This window comes from Oncorhynchus mykiss, chromosome 7 (genome assembly GCF_013265735.2).
Source record: "Oncorhynchus mykiss isolate Arlee chromosome 7, USDA_OmykA_1.1, whole genome shotgun sequence".
In the NCBI taxonomy this organism is placed as follows: Eukaryota; Metazoa; Chordata; class Actinopteri; order Salmoniformes; family Salmonidae; genus Oncorhynchus; species Oncorhynchus mykiss.
Genome location: NC_048571.1, coordinates 63,265,091 through 63,283,594, shown reverse-complemented (window position 1 = coordinate 63,283,594; position 18,504 = coordinate 63,265,091). Strand labels below are relative to the sequence as shown.

At 42.1% G+C, this 18,504-nt stretch overlaps 1 protein-coding gene across 2 annotated transcripts in view; it reads right to left on the bottom strand.

Moving 5' to 3' along the window:
* Positions 1-18,504, bottom strand: part of LOC110528194 (RNA-binding motif, single-stranded-interacting protein 2) — a 65,117-nt gene that overhangs the window by 5,340 nt on the left and 41,273 nt on the right. For both annotated transcript variants that reach the window (XM_021610055.2, XM_021610054.2), the window contains exons 7-13: positions 10,565-10,674; positions 2,566-2,609; positions 2,199-2,292; positions 1,884-1,931; positions 1,448-1,558; positions 1,133-1,213; positions 876-963 (exon numbers count right to left, since the gene is read on the bottom strand). In XM_021610055.2, the coding sequence (XP_021465730.1) occupies positions 883-963; positions 1,133-1,213; positions 1,448-1,558; positions 1,884-1,931; positions 2,199-2,292; positions 2,566-2,609; positions 10,565-10,674 (569 nt within the window). In that variant the 3' untranslated portion in view covers positions 876-882. The remainder of the gene's footprint in view (positions 1-875; positions 964-1,132; positions 1,214-1,447; positions 1,559-1,883; positions 1,932-2,198; positions 2,293-2,565; positions 2,610-10,564; positions 10,675-18,504) is intronic.

Sequence of the window (18,504 nt, the reverse complement as noted above, 5' to 3'; positions counted from 1 at the left end):
GGACCATGCCTCAGGACTACCTGGCATGATGACTCCTTGCTGTCCCCAGTCCACCTGGTCATGCTGCTGCTCCAGTTTCAATTGTTCTGCCTGAGGCTATGGAACCCTGACCTGTTCACCAGACGTTCTACCTTGTCCCAGACCTGCTGTTTTCGACTCTCTCTCTCTACCGCACATGCTGTCTCTAACTCTGAATGATCGGCTATGAAAGCCAACTGACATTTACTCCTGACGTGCTGACCTGTTGTACGCTCTACAACCACTGTGATGATTATTACAGTGCCTTGCGAAAGTATTCGGCCCCCTTGAACTTTGCGACGTTTTGCCACATTTCAGGCTTCAAACATAAAGATATAAAACTGTAATAATAATTTTGCACGCCCAATTTTTCAGTTTTTGATTTGTTAAAAAAGTTTGAAATATCCAATAAATGTCGTTCCACTTCATGATTGTGTCCCACTTGTTGTTGATTCTTCACAAAAAAATACAGTTTTATATCTTTATGTTTGAAGCCTGAAATGTGGCAAGAGGTCGCAAAGTTCAAGGGGGCCGAATACTTTCGCAAGGCACTGTATTTGACCCTGCTGGTCATCTATGAACGTTTGAACATCTTGGCCATGTACTGTTGTAATCTCCACCCGTCACAGCCAGAAGAGGACTGGCCACCCCTCAGAGCCTGGTTCCTCTCTAGGGTTCTTCCTAGGTTCCAACCTTTCTAGGGAGTTATTCCTAGCCACCGTGCTTCTACATCTGCATTGCTTGCTGCTTGGGGTTTCAGGCTGGGGTTCTATACAGAAGGGCTTTATAAATACATTTGATTGATTGATTGAACTAAGTTAGCAGATATATGCACAGGGAGGGGTTAATAACCCTACCTTAGCTTCACTTGGTGTGCTGGTATGAGTAGTTTGTGTGTTCTGCAGGTGTCTCCATAGCAACCTGTTGCTGTTGTCCTCCGTTCTCCTGCAAGAAAAGGAAGAAAATGGAGTGGAACAGTAATAACAGGTCCCTGAGTTAAAAACTGCTTAAGTAAAAGCATGGTTTTGAACTCGTTTGTAAAATAAGCCCCCTTTTGTCATCCCCTTAACTTGTTATGCATAGTTAATTCTTATGGTGTTGGTTGGGGTCTCACCTCTACAGGGACACTGGAGGGAGGCACTGGTTGGTACTGGGGGATGTATGTCCCCTGCATAGTTGTGTTGGCAGGCATAAACTGTGACAGGATGAGAGGAGAATAAATCATCAGTCATTATTTCTGTGTAGAGATCCAACTGAGACACAGGCAACTGCTTTTCTCTTCACTTTCAACTTCAATTCAGTACAACTTGATTCAGTTCAATGTGTTTTAGTCTTGAGATGAGACTAGGGGACCAAAGGGGGGGGGGGGTAGAGTGGGTAGTTGAAGGGGTGGAGTGGGAGGTGGAGTGGGTATCTGTAGGGTACTAACCGTGCCCGTGCCGCCCAGGGATAGGTGGCTGAGCTGCTGGGTCATGGTGCCCATCATGGAGGTGGGCTGGATGGACATAGCATGGTCCATGGTCGGAGTCAGGACTGTGCCCTGAGAGAGGTGGAGGAAGAGAGAGGGAAGGAGAGAGAGTGGTTGTGTGAGACAGAGAGAAGTAGAGGGAGAGAGATGGGGAAAAGAGAGAGGGGGGTTCCAACAAAGAGAAGGACAAATAGCCAATAAATCAGAGAGAGAGAGAGAGAGAGAGAGAGAGAGAGAGAGAAAGAGAGAGAGAGACAGGAATATAAAGAGACAGAATGACAAAAAAAAAGGAGAGATAGAGCGATAGATGAGCAGAACTGCAAGCTAACCAGATGTAAAGAGAATAGTAAGGAGGAAGCTGCAGCAGCAGAGGTAGATAACACTATTTAATACTCACTGCAGGCTGCATGAGGTACTGGTGGTGCATCCAGGAGGGACTATGTAGCTGGAAAGAGGGATGAGGAAAATACAGGATCTTTACACACAAGCACACAGGGGAGAATGAGTGGAGATGAAATCTGAATATGGATAGAAAAACAACAATGACATAGCTCCTACGTCTACAGAGATATCCTCCATGCGTTTGTGAATGGTGGTTTGGTGGTGGTGGTGGTAGCGATGTGTGTGTGTGTGTGTGTGTGTGTGTGTGTGTGTGTGTGTGTGTGTGTGTGTGTGTGTGTGTGTGTGTGTGTGTGTGTGTGCAGTGTTTGACCTGGAAGGATGAGATGGGTGAATGCATGTAGGGAGAAAGGGACGTCTGGGCGATCATCCGGTTTGGGGTCAGACCGTAGGGTGACGAATAGAACCTGCATAACACACACAAATCAAGATGTATGCATGTCAAATTATATTATAGAATTTACATTAATAAGCATTCATAATCACATGTGCATGAAAGTAATTATCAAGTGATGCCAGATGATAGAACTACAAAATGTTACATTGAAGTAGATGATTGCAATACAATAAAGTAGTGTTGCAATGTCTTCTGTGTCTACCAGGAGTCAATAGTTCACCACAAACACATGACTTGTTTTTGTTGGTGGGCTGACTTTCTGTTTTTGTCTCTCTATACTCACCCATTCTGTAAGGCTGTGGGGTCATATGCTAGCGTCATCCCTCCCTGGGAAAACAACACAAATAAGTCAGAATAAAGACGTAAAGGAAACAATCACATATAAAATCAATTATGTTTTTAAATCATCACTGTATGTCTAATAAATCAAAGCAAATCAAATGCTATTTGTCACACGCGCCGAATACAACCTTACGGTGAAATGCTTACTCTGGCCTTCCTCTCTTAACCAACAATACAGTTCAAGACATAGAACTAAGAATATATTTACCAAATGAACTAAAGTGAAAAAAATATATTTAAAAAATAAGCAAAAGTAACACAAGAAAATTATACAACATTAACAAGGCTATATACAGGGGGTACTGGTACCGAGGCAATGTGCGGGGAAACAGCTTAGTTGAGGTAATTTGTAAAGTGACTATGCATAGGGGGGTCAATATAAATAGTCCGGGTGGCCATTTGATTAATTATTCAGCAGTCTTATGGCTTGGGGGTAGAAGCTGTTAAGGAGCCTTTTGACTTTGGTCTTGGTGCTCCGGTAGTGCTTGGGTGACCAGAGTCTTTGACAATTTTTTGGGCCTTCCTCTGACACCGCCTAGTATACAAGTCCTGGATTTCAGGAAGCGTAGCCCCAGTGATGTACTGGGCCTTACAGGCTGACTACACCGCTTCGAGTTGCGTGCGCGAGTGTTGCAAAATTAATTTAGAAATCTAGATTTTTCAATTATTGCACCCACACGCCAACGAGCGTTTGCGTTGCCAAGGGCTAAAATAGAAGTCAGTTCTATTTCTGACGCAGATCGCGTTGCAAGTCCTGCCTCTCCCATCTCCTCATTGGTTTATAGAAGGAGATGTGCCATCTCCTCATTGGTTATACCCACGTGGGTGACTGAAAGGCGAACGAGCTCAGTGGTGGTAATGCACCTCATTTATGAAAGTTGCCAATCGCAATATAAAGAGAAGAAAAAGCCTGGAAAGAGGAGAGATGACTAGAAACAATTAGGCTGACCATTTATGTGTGGATTAATTGTCAGAGTAGAGGACCTTGTGCATTTCAGGTAAAATAACAACTCAATGTTTATATCCCAGGAAAAATTAGCTAGCAACAGCAAGCTAGCTAAACAGGACAAATTAGCTAGCAAGCTAGCTAGCTAAATTTCCATAAATGTTTAATGCTTTTCGACCTGTCCCCAAATTAATGTAATTGGTTCAGAGTTCAGTGTTTTGATATTTTAACCTGTGTGTCGTGATCGCGTTTGGTGTGGGGGGACAAATTAAACTTATGCATGATGGCGCTCGCGCACAGCTGGTTTGGGTTCCGTGTTACGCACTGCCCTCTGTAGTGCCATACGGTCAGATGCCGAGCGGTTGCCATACCAGGCGGTGATGCAACCGGTCAGGATGCTCTCTTTTTAAGGATCTGGGGACAAATGCCAAATCTTTTCAGTCTCCTGAGGGGGGAAAGGTGTTGTCGTGCCCTCTTCACAACTATCTTGGTGATGTGGACACCAAGGAACCTGAAACTCTCGACCCGCTCCACTTCAGCCCCGTCAATGTAAATGGGGGCATGTTCGGCCCTCCTTTTCCTATAGTCCACGATCAGCTCCTTTGTCTTGCTCACACTGCCAGGTCTCTAACCTCCTCCTTATAGGCTAACTCATCGTTGTCGGTGAGGCCTACCACTGTTGTGTCATCTGCAAACTTAATGATGGTGTTGGAGTCGTTCTTGTCCACGCAGTCATGTGTGCACAGGGAGTACATGAGGGGTTCTAAGCATGCACACCTAAGGGGCCCCAGTTGAGGATCAGTGGGGCAGATGTGTTGTTGCCTACCCTTACCACCTGGGGACGGCCCTTCAGAAAGTCCAGGATCCAGTTCCAGAGGGAGGTGTTTAGTTTAGGTCCATAGCTTAGTGATGAGCTTTGTGGGCACTATGGTGTTGAATGCTGAGCTCTAGTCAATGAATAGCATTCTCACATTGCTGCTCCTTTTGTCCAGGTGGGAAAGGGCAGTGTGGAGTGAGACTGAGATTGTGTCATCTGTGGATCTGTTGGCGGTATCCGAATTGGAGTGGGTCTAGGGTTTCCGGCATGATGGTATTGATGTGAGCCATGACCAGCCTTTCATAGCACTTCATAGCTCCTGAAGTGAGTGCTACGGGGCGGTAATCATTTAGGCAGGATACCTTCACTTTCTTGGGCACAGGGACTATGGTGGTCTGTTTGAAACATGTACAGTAGGTATTACAGACTCGATCAAGGAAAGGTTGAAAATGTCAGTGAAGACACTTCCCAGTTGGTCCACGCATACTTGGAGTATATGTTCTGGTAATCTGTCTGGACCCGCAGCTTTGTGAATGTTGACCTGTTTAAAGGTCTTGCTCACATCAGCTACAGAGAGCGTGATCACACAGTCGTCTGGAACAGCTGATGCTCTCATGCATGCTTCAGTGTTGCTTGCCTCGAAGCAAGCATAAAAGGCATTTAGATCATCTGGTAAGTTCGTGTCACTGGGCCACTCGCAGCTGGGTTTCACTTTGTAGTCCGTAATATTTTTCAAGCCCTGCCATATCCGACAAGCATCAGAGCCGGTGCAGTAGGATTCAATCTTAGTCCTGTATTGATACTTTGCCTGTTTGATTGCTTGTCTGAGGGCATAGCAAGATTTCTTATAAGCGTTTGGATTCGTGTCTCGCTCCTTGAAAGCGGCAGCTCTAGCCTTTAGCTCGGTGCGGATGTTGCCTGTAATTCATGGCTTCTGGTTGGGAAATGTACGTATGGTTACTGTAGGGACAACGTCATTGATGCACATATTGATGAAGCTGGTGACTAAGGTGGTACAGTAAGCTCCTCAATGCCATTGGATGACGCTTTTTAACCTTTCACTGCCCGCACCCGTCCGCCCGACTAGCATCCCTACTCTGGACAGTTTAAACCTAGAATATGTGGACAACTACAAATACCTAGGTGTCTGGCTAGACTGTAAACTCTCCTTCCAGACTCATATCAAACATCTCCAATCCAAAATCAAATCTAGAATCGGCTTCCTATTTCGCAACAAAGCCTCCTTCACTCACACTGTCAAACTTGCCCTCGTAAAACTGACTATCCTACCGATCCTCGACTTCGGCGATGTCATCTACAAAATAGCTTCCAATTTCTCTACTCAGCAAATTGGATGCAGTCTATCACAGTGCCATCCGTTTTGTTACTAAAGCACCTTATACCACCCACCACTGCGACCTGTATGCTCTAGTCGGCTGGCTCTCGCTACATATTCGTCGCCAGACCCACTGGCTCCAGGTCATCTACAAGTCTATGCTAGGTAAAGCTCCGCCTTATCTCAGCTCACTGGTCACGATAACAACACCCACCCGTAGCACGCGCTCCAGCAGGTATATCTCACTGGTCATCCCCAAAGCCAGCACCTCCTTTGGCCGCCTGTCCTTCCAGTTCTCTGCTGCCAGTGACTGGAACGAATTGCAAAAATCGCTGATGCTGGAGACTTACATTTGCCTCACTGACTTTAAACATCAGCTACAGTGCCTTGCGAAAGTATTCGGCCCCCTTGAACTTTGCGACCTTTTGCCACATTTCAGGCTTCAAACATAAAGATATAAAACTGTATTTTTTTGTGAAGAATCAACAACAAGTGGGACACAATCATGAAGTGGAATGACATTTATTGGATATTTCAAACTTTTTTAACAAATCAAAAACTGAAAAATTGGGCGTGCAAAATTATTCAGCCCCTTTACTTTCAGTGCAGCAAACTCTCTCCAGAAGTTCAGTGAGGATCTCTGAATGATCCAATGTTGACCTAAATGACTAATGATGATAAATACAATCCACCTGTGTGTAATCAAGTCTCCGTATAAATGCACCTGCACTGTGATAGTCTCAGAGGTCCGTCAAAAGCGCAGAGAGCTTCATGAAGAACAAGGAACACACCAGGCAGGTCCGAGATACTGTTGTGAAGAAGTTTAAAGCCGGATTTGGATACAAAAAGATTTCCCAAGCTTTAAACATCCCAAGGAGCACTGTGCAAGCGATAATATTGAAATGGAAGGAGTATCAGACCACTGCAAATCTACCAAGACCTGGCCGTCCCTCTAAACTTTCAGCTCATACAAGGAGAAGACTGATCAGAGATGCAGCCAAGAGGCCCATGATCACTCTGGATGAACTGCAGAGATCTACAGCTGAGGTGGGAGACTCTGTCCATAGGACAACAATCAGACGTATATTGCACAAATCTGGCCTTTATGGAAGAGTGGCAAGAAGAAAGCCATTTCTTAAAGATATCCATAAAAAGTGTTAAAATTGATGGGAAGATGGATGGAGCCAAATACAGGACCATTCTGGAAGAAAACCTGATGGAGTCTGCAAAAGACCTGAGACTGGGACGGAGATTTGTCTTCCAACAAGACAATGATCCAAAACATAAAGCAAAATCTACAATGGAATGGTTCAAAAATAAACATATCCAGGTGTTAGAATGGCCAAGTCAAAGTCCAGACCTGAATCCAATCGAGAATCTGTGGAAAGAACTGAAAACTGCTGTTCACAAATGCTCTCCATCCAACCTCACTGAGCTCGAGCTGTTTTGCAAGGAGTAATGGGAAAAAAATTCAGTCTCTCGATGTGCAAAACTGATAGAGACATACCCCAAGCGACTTACAGCTGTAATCGCAGCAAAAGGTGGCGCTACAAAGTATTAACTTAAGGGGGCTGAATAATTTTGCACGCCCAATTTTTCAGTTTTTGATTTGTTAAAAAAGTTTGAAATATCCAATAAATGTCGTTCCACTTCATGATTGTGTCCCACTTGTTGTTGATTCTTCACAAAAAAATACAGTTTTATATCTTTATGTTTGAAGCCTGAAATGTGGCAAAAGGTTGCAAAGTTCAAGGGGGCCGAATACTTTCGCAAGGCACTGTATCTGAGCAGCTAACCGATCGCTGCAGCTGTACATAGTCCATCAGTAAATAGCCCACCCAATCTACCTACCTCATCCCCATTTGTTTTTATTTACTTTGCTGCTCTTTTGCACACCAGTATCACTACTTACACACCATCATCTGCTCATCATCTGCTCAACTATCACTCCAGTGTTAATCTGCTAAATTGTAATTACTTTGCTACTATGGCCTATTTATTGCCATACCTTCTCATGCCATTTGCACACACTGTATATAGACTTTATTTTTTTCTATTGTTGACTGTACGCTTGTTTATTCCATGTAACTCTGTATTGTTTCTGCTGCAATGCTTTGCTTTAACTTGGCCAGGTCGCAGTTGTAAATGAGAACTTGTTCTCAACTAGCTTACCTGGTTAAATAAAGGTTAAATAAAGGTGAAATAAAGGTGAAATATTTTTTTTTATGAATCCCGGAACATTTTCCAATCTGTGGTAGCAAAACAGTCCTGTAACATAGCATCCATGTCATCTGACCGCTTCCGTATTGAGAGAGTCACTGGTACTTCCTGCTTTAGTAGGGCGAGGATGAGCTTTTTATGCGTCTGTGTGTGGAGTAAAGGTGGTCTAGTGTTTTTTTCCTCTGGTTGCACATGTGACATGCTAGTAGAAATGAGGTAGAACAGATTTTAGTTTGCCTGCATTAAAGTCCCTGGCCACTAGGAGTGCCGCTTCTGGATGAGCATTTTCTTGTTTGCTAATGGCCTTATACAGCTCATTGAGTGCGATCTTAGTGCCAGCATCGGTTTGTGGTGGTAAATAGACGGCTATGAATAATATAGATGAACTCTCTTGGTAGATAGTGTGGTCTACAGTTTATCATGAAGTATTCTACCTCAGACGAGCAATACCTCGAGACTTCTTTAATATTAAACATTGCGCAGCAGCAGTTCTTGACAAAAAGACACACAACCCCGCCCCTCGTCTTACAAGACATAGCTGCTCTGTCCTGCCAATGCTCGGAGAAGTTATCCTGCTCTATATTATCAGTGTCTATACTATCAGTGTCTATATTATTCGTGGCTAAGCCATTGATGCTCCTAGATGTTTCCACTTCACAATAACAGCACTTACAGTTGACCGGAGCAGCTATAGCAGGGCAGAAATTTGACAAACTGACTTGTTGGAAAGGTGGCATCCTATGACGGTGCCACCTTGAAAGTCACTGAGCTCTTCAATATGGGCCATTCTACTGCCAATGTGTGTCTATGGAGATTGCATGGCTGTGTGCTCGATTGTATATACCTGTCAAAAACAGATGGGCTAAAATAGACAAATCCACTAATTTGAAGGGGTGTACACATACTTTTGGCAATGTTATATATTTAGGTTTGCCATAACAAAGGGGTTGAATACTTATTGACTCAAGACATTTCAGCTTTTAATTTTTGTATTCATTTATTTAAAAAGAGTGATAATAATAATAATCTTTTCACAAACATAATTTCACTTTGGGGTATTCTGTGTAGGCCCGTGACACTAACTCTCAACGTAATCAGTTTTAAATTCAGGCTTTAACATAACAAAATATGGGGTGTGAATTCTTTCTGAAGGCAATGTAGTTAGTTTAAATGTTACATGATAACCTTAGATAGTTTGTAGAGCATCTACAGACAAACTAGCCAAATAAAGTGTTTACAGCAGAGAGAATAGTCTATGGCTTGGGTGTCTGAAGTCTTAAACAATTTTTGGGCTTTCCTCTGACAGTGCCTGATATAGAAGTCCTGGATGGCAGGGAGCTCAGCCCCAGTGATGTACTGGGCCGTACTCCCCACCCTCTGTAGTGCTTGTGGTCGTGCCCTCCGCACAACTGTGTGGGTGTGTGGGGACCATGTTATGTGGACACCAAGGAACTTGAAGCTCTCGACCCACTCCACTACAACCCCGTCGATATGGATGGGGGCGTGTTCTCCCCTCCGTTCCCTGTAGTCCAAGATCAGCTCCTTTGTCTTGCTGACATTGAGAGAGAGGTTGTTGTCCTGGCACCACACTGCCAAGTCTCTGACCTCCTCCCTATAGGCTGCCTCATCGTCGTCGGTGATCAGACCTTCCACCGTTGTGTCTTCAGCAAACTTGATGATGGTGTTGGAGTCATGCGTGGCCATGCAGTTGTGGTTGAACAGGGAGTACAGGAGGGTACTAAGCACACACCCCTGAGGGGCCCAATTTTGATGGTCAGCGTGGTGGATGTGTTGTTACCTACCCTCACCGCCTGAGGACGGTCCGCCAGGATCCAGTTGCAAAGGGAGGTGTTCAGTCCTAAGGTCCTGAGCTTGGTGTTGAGCTTGCAGGGGTCTATGGTGTTGAATGCTGAGCTGTAGTCAATAAACAGCATTCCTTTTGTCCAGGTGGGTGAGGGCAGTGTAGAGTGCAATAGAGATTGAGTCATCTGTGGCTCTGTTGGGGCAACTGGAGTTGTCTAGGGTGTCTGGGATGATGGTCTTTCAAAGCATTTCGTGGCTATAGATGTGAGTGCTACGGGGCGAGAGTCATTTAAGGAAGGTTACCTTGGAATTCTTGGGCACAGGGACTATGGTGGTCTGCTTGAAACCAGTTGCTATTAAAGACCGGATCAGGGATAGGTTGATAATGTCAGTAAAGACCAGCTGGTCAGAGCTGATCCGCTAATAGGATGGTCTAGAACCCATCCCCTTACCCAGATGGAAATTCATTGGTATATTATAATCCGATCACATTGGGAAGTCATGATGTGGGCAAAAAGTTCCATCCCACCTGAACAGGTTGAAATTCCAGGCATTTTTTAAAACAGCTCTTACACAAAAAGGGCATTTTCATTTTCACAATTTCAGAGTGTAATTTCGACCACAAAAAAGGTTTTTAACTGCACTGCCCCTTTATGAATGTTTAGGGTTAGACACACAATCCATGTGAGATCAGATTCCAGCTCTATATTGCTTTGACAATGACCTCTTGTTTAAAGTTTTTTTGGAACTAACATGCAGTCTCTAAGTCTAAAAAATAAATACATGAAATCCTCCACCCGTGTAATCAAGCCACTCACCATCTCTCCATCCCTGGCCCAGGGCCTGCCATTCTGAAGGTACTTCCCCTGGTTCTGCCTCTTTTTCTGTCCCCCGTCTGCAAACTTGCACAATAATGGTTCAGGGGGCACTGTGGGGAGAGAAACAGATGAAATCAGAGGGTGAATTCAATGGGAGGCTAGGAATAATAATCCACTGGAAGAGTTGAGAGGTAAAGTCAGGAGCCTGGGATCAGAGACCAAGGACTTGTTCAGACAAAAATCCTAGCCCCTAACCTCTTAGTTTCCTTAGACAGATGGATGGCCTCCAACAACGTAACAATGCTCCAGCTTATATGTCTTTAGAAGTTCCAGCATCAGTTGGGACAGAGAGGTGTTGGAAATGGGACGTGCGTCACCGGTGACATCACTGCCGTATCTGCTTTTTGCCCTAGCTAAACGGTAGATTCTAAGTGGGATCCTTGGTACGTCCATACCCTAACCTTAACCCCAACCCTCACACTAACCCTAACCTTAACCACAACCATAACCTAACCCTTGACATTTTTTATCGGAAAACAAATGCTTTTCCTTTTTCGAAAATGTCCAAGAGATTTAGACATCCGCCCCAGACCTAGTGCTCCTAGGTCCGGGTTTCCAAGACTACTAACCTCTAGATACGTGTGGAGATCTGTGAGGATTTAATAGATTTAAGCAATATCGTGTTAGCTCTACCTTTAACTCTGATACACTTTAAAAATAACACCCACAAATCTAGAAGTTTCAACTACTTATTATTATGTAACTGGCTCCACAGACTTTTTTTCCTTTACTCAACTTTTCTGTGTTACCTGAACTTAACATTTTTAGTTGGTCCAAATATGAGAAAACGTAGGCAAAAATTCTGTCAATTTAAAATTATGTGTTTGCTCAATTTGTCTTGTACTGTATGTTCATTCAATTAGGATGCTCTCATCTTATCTATGAACATAGACAGGGCTCCAACTCATCTAGCTCCACAATGAGATATGGTGCAGGCCAGAACGCGGGCTGTTAGCCAGCCTGCCAGCTTAGTGGAGTCTGCCACTAGCACAGGTCAGTGTAGCCAGCTCAGCTATCCCCATTGAGACCGTGTCTGTGCCTCGATCTAGGTTGGGCAAAACTAAACATGGCGGTGTTGACTTTAGCAATCTCACTAGGATAAAGACCTCCTCCATTCCTGTCATTATTGAAAGAGATTGTGATATCTCACATTTCAAAATAGGGCTACTTAATGTTAGATCCCTCACATCCAAAGCAGTTATAGTCAATTAACTAATCACTGATCACAATCTTGATGTGATTGGCCTGACTGAAACATGGCTCAAGTCTGATGAATTTACTGTGTTAAATGAGGCCTCTCCTCCTGGTTACACTAGTGACCATATCCCCCGCACATCCCGCAAAGGCGGAGGTGTTGCTAACATTTACTAAACCAAAGCTAGAGCTTCTACTCATGACATCTATGCAGCCTACTAAATCACTATTTATAGGTACTGTTTACAGGCCTCCTGGGCCATATACAGCGTTCCTCACTGAGTTCCCTGAATTCCTATCAGATCTTGTAGACAACGGCAGATAATATTAACATTTTTGGGGACTTTAATATTCACATGGAAAAGTCCACAGACCCACTCCAAAAGGCTTTCGGACCTACTCACTGCCACAGTCATACTCTGGACCTAGTTTAGTCCCGCAGAATAAATATTGTGGATCTTCATGTTTTTCCTCATAATCCTGGACAATTGGACCACCATTTTATTATGTTTGCAATCGCAACAAATAATCTGCTCAGACCCCAACCAAGGATCATCAAAAGCCATGCTATAAATTCTCGGACAACCCAAAGATTTTGTAGATGCCCTTCAAGCTTCCAGAAAATTGGAAAGGAAATGGTGCTACACCAAACTGGAAATATTCCGATTAGCTTGGAAAGGCAGTCCCGTGCAGTATCGAAGAGCCCTCACTGCTGCTCGATCATCCTAATTTTCCAACCTAATTAAGTAGAATAAGAACAATCCTACATTTTTTTGATACTGTCACAAAGCTAACTAAAAAGCAGCATTCCCCAAGAGAGGATGGTTTTAACTTCAGCAGTGATAAATTCATGAACTTCTTTGACGAAAAGATCATGATCATTAGAAAGCAAATTATGGACTCCTCTTTAAATCTGCGTATTTCTCCAAAGTTCAGTTGCCCTGAGTCTGCACAACACTGCCAGGACCTAGGCTCAAGGGAGACACTCAAGTTGTTTAATACTTTATCTCTTGACACATTGATGAAAATAGTCATGGCCTCTAAACCTTCAATCTGCATACTGGACCCTATTCCAACTAAACTACTGAAAGAGCTGTGCTTGGCCCTCCTATGTTGAACATAATAAACAATAATAATAATACATTTATTTTTATTTTATTTTTATTTTATTTACCTGGTATTTTACCAGGTAAGTTGACTGAGAACATGAAACTGCACTCGTGAAGATGGTAAATGACCTTTAATGGCGTCAGACCAAGGCTCTCATTTGGAGAGATTAGAAACTATTATTCTACATTAACAAGTTCTGGCCTGGTTTAAATCTTATCTGTCAGAAAGATATCAGTTTGTCTCTGTGGATGGTTTGTCCACTGACAAATCAAATGTAAATTTCAATGTTCCTCAAGGTTTTAGGAGGTCTATTGTTTTCACTATATATTTTACCTCTTGGCAGAGGTGTGGACTCAAGTCACATGACTTGGACTCGAGTCAGACTCGAGTCCCAAATATGATGACTTGCAACTCGACTTTAACACCAATGACTCATGACTTAACTTGGACTTGAGCCTTTTGACTCGAACTGACTTGAAACCCTCCCCAAGCCCAAATATTAAAAATGATGCTATTAAAAAAAGTTTGCAGCGCATCAACTCTTCATTTAATGGATTACAGTTTGAATCAGACAGCAGCCAATCATATTGTGCCAGCTGAGAAAAGGTTGTGTTGGGCAGTGGAGAGGAATGTTGGCAGGTGAATTCAGATGGAGCCCTTGGAAAGATGATACCCAAAATTATTATTTTTCAGATGTAAAGACAACGCTGTATCAACAAAAAACGAATTGCAAGTCATGGCTACCCATGTATTTCCATGGAAATATAATGCTTATTTGGAAAGTAATAAATATATAGATATTTTTTAAAGCATTAATGATTTACGTAAATGTAATATACTATTACTCTTGTTAAAAATATGAAATGGTATTACATTTGGTGAGGAGCACATTATGACTTGTTTAGGACTCAAAACTCTAAGTTTAGGACTTGAGACTTGACTTGCCTGTCTTGACTTGGAACTTGACTTTGGACTTGAGTGCTAAGACTTGAGACTTACTTGTGACTTGTATAACAATGACTTGGTCCCACCTCTGCCTCTTGGTGATTTCATTCGGAAACATAATGTTAGCTATGCGGACGATACACAGCTGTACATTTCGATGAAACATGGTGAAGCCCCAAAATCGCCCTCCTTGGGAGCCTGTGTTTCAGACATAAGGAAGTGGATGGCGGACAAAAACAGACAAAACAGAAATGCTAGTTCTAGGTCCCAAGAAACAAAGAGATCTTCTGTTGGATCTGACAATTAATCTTGATATTGGAACAGTTGTCTCAAATAAAACTGTGAAGGGCCTCAGCGTTACTCTGGACCCTGATCTCTCTATTGACGTACATATCAAGACTGTTTCAAGGACATATTTTTTCAATCTACGTAACATTGCAAAAATCAGAAACTTTCTGTCCAAAAACGATGCAGAAATATTTAGCCATGCTTTTGTCACTTCTAGATTAGACAAGAGGTCGACCGATTAATCGGAATGGCCGATTAATTAGGGCCAATTTCAAGTTTTCAAAACAATCGGTAATCGGCATTTTTGGACACCGATCATGGCCGATTACATTGCACTCCACGAGGAGACTGCGTGGTAGGCTGAATACCTGTTATGAGAGTGCAGCAAGGAGCCAAGGTAAGGTGCTAGCTAGCATTAAACACATCTTATAAAAAACAATCAATCTTAACATAATCACTAGTTAACTACACATGGTTGATGATATTACTAGTTTATCTAGCTTGTCCTGCGTTGCATATAATCGATGCGGTGCCTGTTAATTTATCATTGAATCATAGCCTACTTTGCCAAACAGGTGATTTAACCTGTTAGAGCTCTAGGGGCGCTATTTCATTTTTGGATAAAAAACGTTCCCGTTTTAAGCACAATATTTTGTCACGAAAAGATGCTCGACTATGCATATTCTTGACAGTTTTGGAAAGAAAACACTCTGAAGTTTCAGAATCTGCAAAGATTTTGTCTGTAAGTGCCCCAGAACTCATTCTACAGGCGAAACCAAGATGATGCATCACCCAGGAATTAGCAGAATTTCTGAAGCTCTGTTTTCCATTCTCTCCTTATATGGCTGTGATTGCGCAACGAATGAGCCTACACTTTCTGTCGTTCGCCCAAGGTCTTAGCAGCATTGTGACGTATTTGTAGGCATATCATTGGAAGATTGACCATAAGAGACTACATTTTCCAAGTGTCCGCCTGGTGTCCTGCGTCGAATTCGGTGTGCAATTGCCAGCTGCTTCTACTTTACCATTTGATTCAGGGGAGAAAGCATGTGTCCAAGAACGATGTATCAATGAAGAGATATGTGAAAAACACCTTGATGATTGATTCTAAACAACGTTTGCCATGTTTTCAGTCGATATTATGGAGTTAATTTGGAAAAAAGTTTGCGTTTTGAGGACTGAATTTATGGATTTTTTTTGGTAGCCAAATGTGATGTATAAAACGGAGCTATTTCTAATACACAAGGAATCTTTTTGGAAAAACTGAGCATCTGCTATCTAACTGAGAGTATCCTCATTGAAAACATCAGAAGTTCTTCAAAGGTAAATGATTTTATTTGAAGGCTTTTATGTTTTTGTTAATGTTGCGTGCTGGATGCTAACGCTAATGCTAACGCGAAATGCTAACGCTAGCTAGCTACTTTTACACAAATTATTGTTTTCCTATGGTTGAGAAGCATATTTTGAAAATCTGAGATGACAGTGTTGTTTACAAAAGGCTAAGCTTGAGAGATGGCATATTTATTTCATTTCATTTGCGATTTTCATAAATAGTTAACGTTGTGTTATGCTAATGAGCTTGCTGATAGATTTACACAATCCTGGATACAGGGGTTTTTTCATAGCTAAACGTGACGCAGAAAACGGAGCGATTTGTCCTAAACAAATAATCTTTCAGGAAAAACTGAACATTTGCTATCTGAGAGTCTCCTCATTGAAAACATCTGAAGTTCTTCAAAGGTAAATGATTTTATTTGAATGCTTTTCTGTTTTTTTGTGTAAATGTTGCCAGCTGAATGCTAATGCTAAATGCTACGTTAGCCATCAATACTGTTACACAAATGCTTGTTTTGCAATGGTTGAGAAGCATATTTTGAAAATCTGAGATGACAGTGTTGTTAACAAAAGGCTAAGCTTGAGAGCTAGCATATTTATTTCATTTCATTTGCGATTTTCATGAATAGTTAACGTTGCGTTATGGTAATGAGCTTGAGTCTGTATTCACGATCCCGGATCCGGGATGGGGAGATCAGAAAGGTTAAAAAGCGCATTCGCAAAAAAAAGCACTGTCGCTGCACCAATGTGTACCTAACCATAAACATCAAAGCCTTTCTTAAAATCAATTATATATTTTTAAACCTGCATATTTAGTTCATATTTCCTGCTAACATTAATTTATTTTAACTAGGGAAATTGTGTCACTTCTCTTGCATTCTGTGCAACAGAGTCAGGGTATATGCAGCAGTTTGGGCCGCCTGGCTCGTTGCGAACTGTGAAGAAATTATTTTCTTAACACAGACAGCCAGCGCCGCCAAACGGGGGAGGATTTAACGAAAGCGTATTTTCGAAAAAAAAGCATAATCGTTGCATGAATGTACCTAACCATAAACATCAATGCCTTTCTTCACGTTTTTGGGATAGGTGGCAGCATTTTCACTTTTGGTTGAATAGCATGCCCAGAGTGAACTGCCTCCTACTCAGTCCCAGATGCTAATATATGCATATAATTATTAGCATTGGATAGAAAACACTCTGAATTTTCTAAAATTGCTTGAATGATGTCTGTGAGTATAACATAACTCATATGGTAGGCAAAAACCTGAGAAAAAATCCAAACAGGAAGTGGGAAATCTGAGGTTTGTAGTTTTTGAACTCACCCCTATTGAATACACAGTGGGATATTGATTATGTTGCACTTCCTACGGCTTCCACTAGATGTCAAGCGTCTTTAGAACGTTGTTTCAGGCTTCTACTGTGATGTGGGACCCGATGAGAGGTCTTTGAGTCAGTGGTCTCGTTCTCAGTCAAGCGCTTTCACTTGAGAGGTAGCTCTCATTCCATTGCTTTTCTACAAACAATGGAATTCTCTGGTTGGAACATTATTGAACATTTATTATAAAAACATCCTAAAGATTGATTCTATACTTAGTCTGACAAGTTTCTTCGACCTGTAATATAACTTTTTGAACGTTTCGTCCGAATGGACCAGATCGCGCATTTGGATTTGTTTACCAAACGCCCTAACAAAAGAAGATATTGGACATAAATGGACATAAATGATGGACATTATCGAACAAAACAAGAATTTATTGTGGAACTGCGATTCCTGGGAGTGCATTCTGATGAAGATCATCAAAGGTAAGTGAATATTTATAATGCTATTTATGAATAATGTTGACTACCCAACATGGCGGATATTTCTCTGGCTGGTTTGGGCTCTGAGTGCCGTTCTCAGATGATGCTTTTTCCGTGAAGTATTTTTGAAATCTGACACAGCGGTTGCATTAAGGAGAAGTGTATCTATATTTACATGTCTAACAATTGTATTTTCATGGCTCTCTGCAATATCACTTTTGGAACTACTGTTTTGGAACTACAGAACTTAACGCGCCAATGTAAAATAAGATTTTTGGATATAAATATGAACTTTACCAAACAAAACATACAGTGCCTTGCGAAAGTATTCGGCCCCCTTGAACTTTGCGACCTTTTGCCACATTTCAGGCTTCAAACATAAAGATATAAAACTGTATTTTTTTGTGAAGAATCAACAACAAGTGGGACACAATCATGAAGTGGAACGACATTTATTGGATATTCCAAACTTTTTTAACAAATCAAAAACTGAAAAATTGGGCGTGCAAAATTATTCAGCCCCCTTAAGTTAATACTTTGTAGCGCCACCTTTTGCTGCGATTACAGCTGTAAGTCGCTTGGGGTATGTCTCTATCAGTTTTGCACATCGAGAGACTGACATTTTTTCCCATTCCTCCTTGCAAAACAGCTCGAGCTCAGTGAGGTTGGATGGAGAGCATTTGTGAGCAGCAGTTTTCAGTTCTTTCCATAGATTCTCGATTGGATTCAGGTCTGGACTTTGACTTGGCCATTCTAACACCTGGATATGTTTATTTTTGAACCATTCCATTGTAGATTTTGCTTTATGTTTTGGATCATTGTCTTGTTGGAAGACAAATCTCCGTCCCAGTCTCAGGTCTTTTGCAGACTCCATCAGGTTTTCTTCCAGAATGGTCCTGTATTTGGCTCCATCCATCTTCCCATCAATTTTAACCATCTTCCCTGTCCTTGCTGAAGAAAAGCAGGCCCAAACCATGATGCTGCCACCACCATATTTGACAGTGGGGATGGTGTGATGAGCTGTGTTGCTTTTACGCCAAACATAACGTTTTGCATTGTTGCCAAAAAGTTCAATTTTGGTTTCATCTGACCAGAGCACCTTCTTCCACATGTTTGGTGTGTCTCCCAGGTGGCTTGTGGCAAACTTTAAACAACATTTTTTATGGATATCTTTAAGAAATGGCTTTCTTCTTGCCACTCTTCCATAA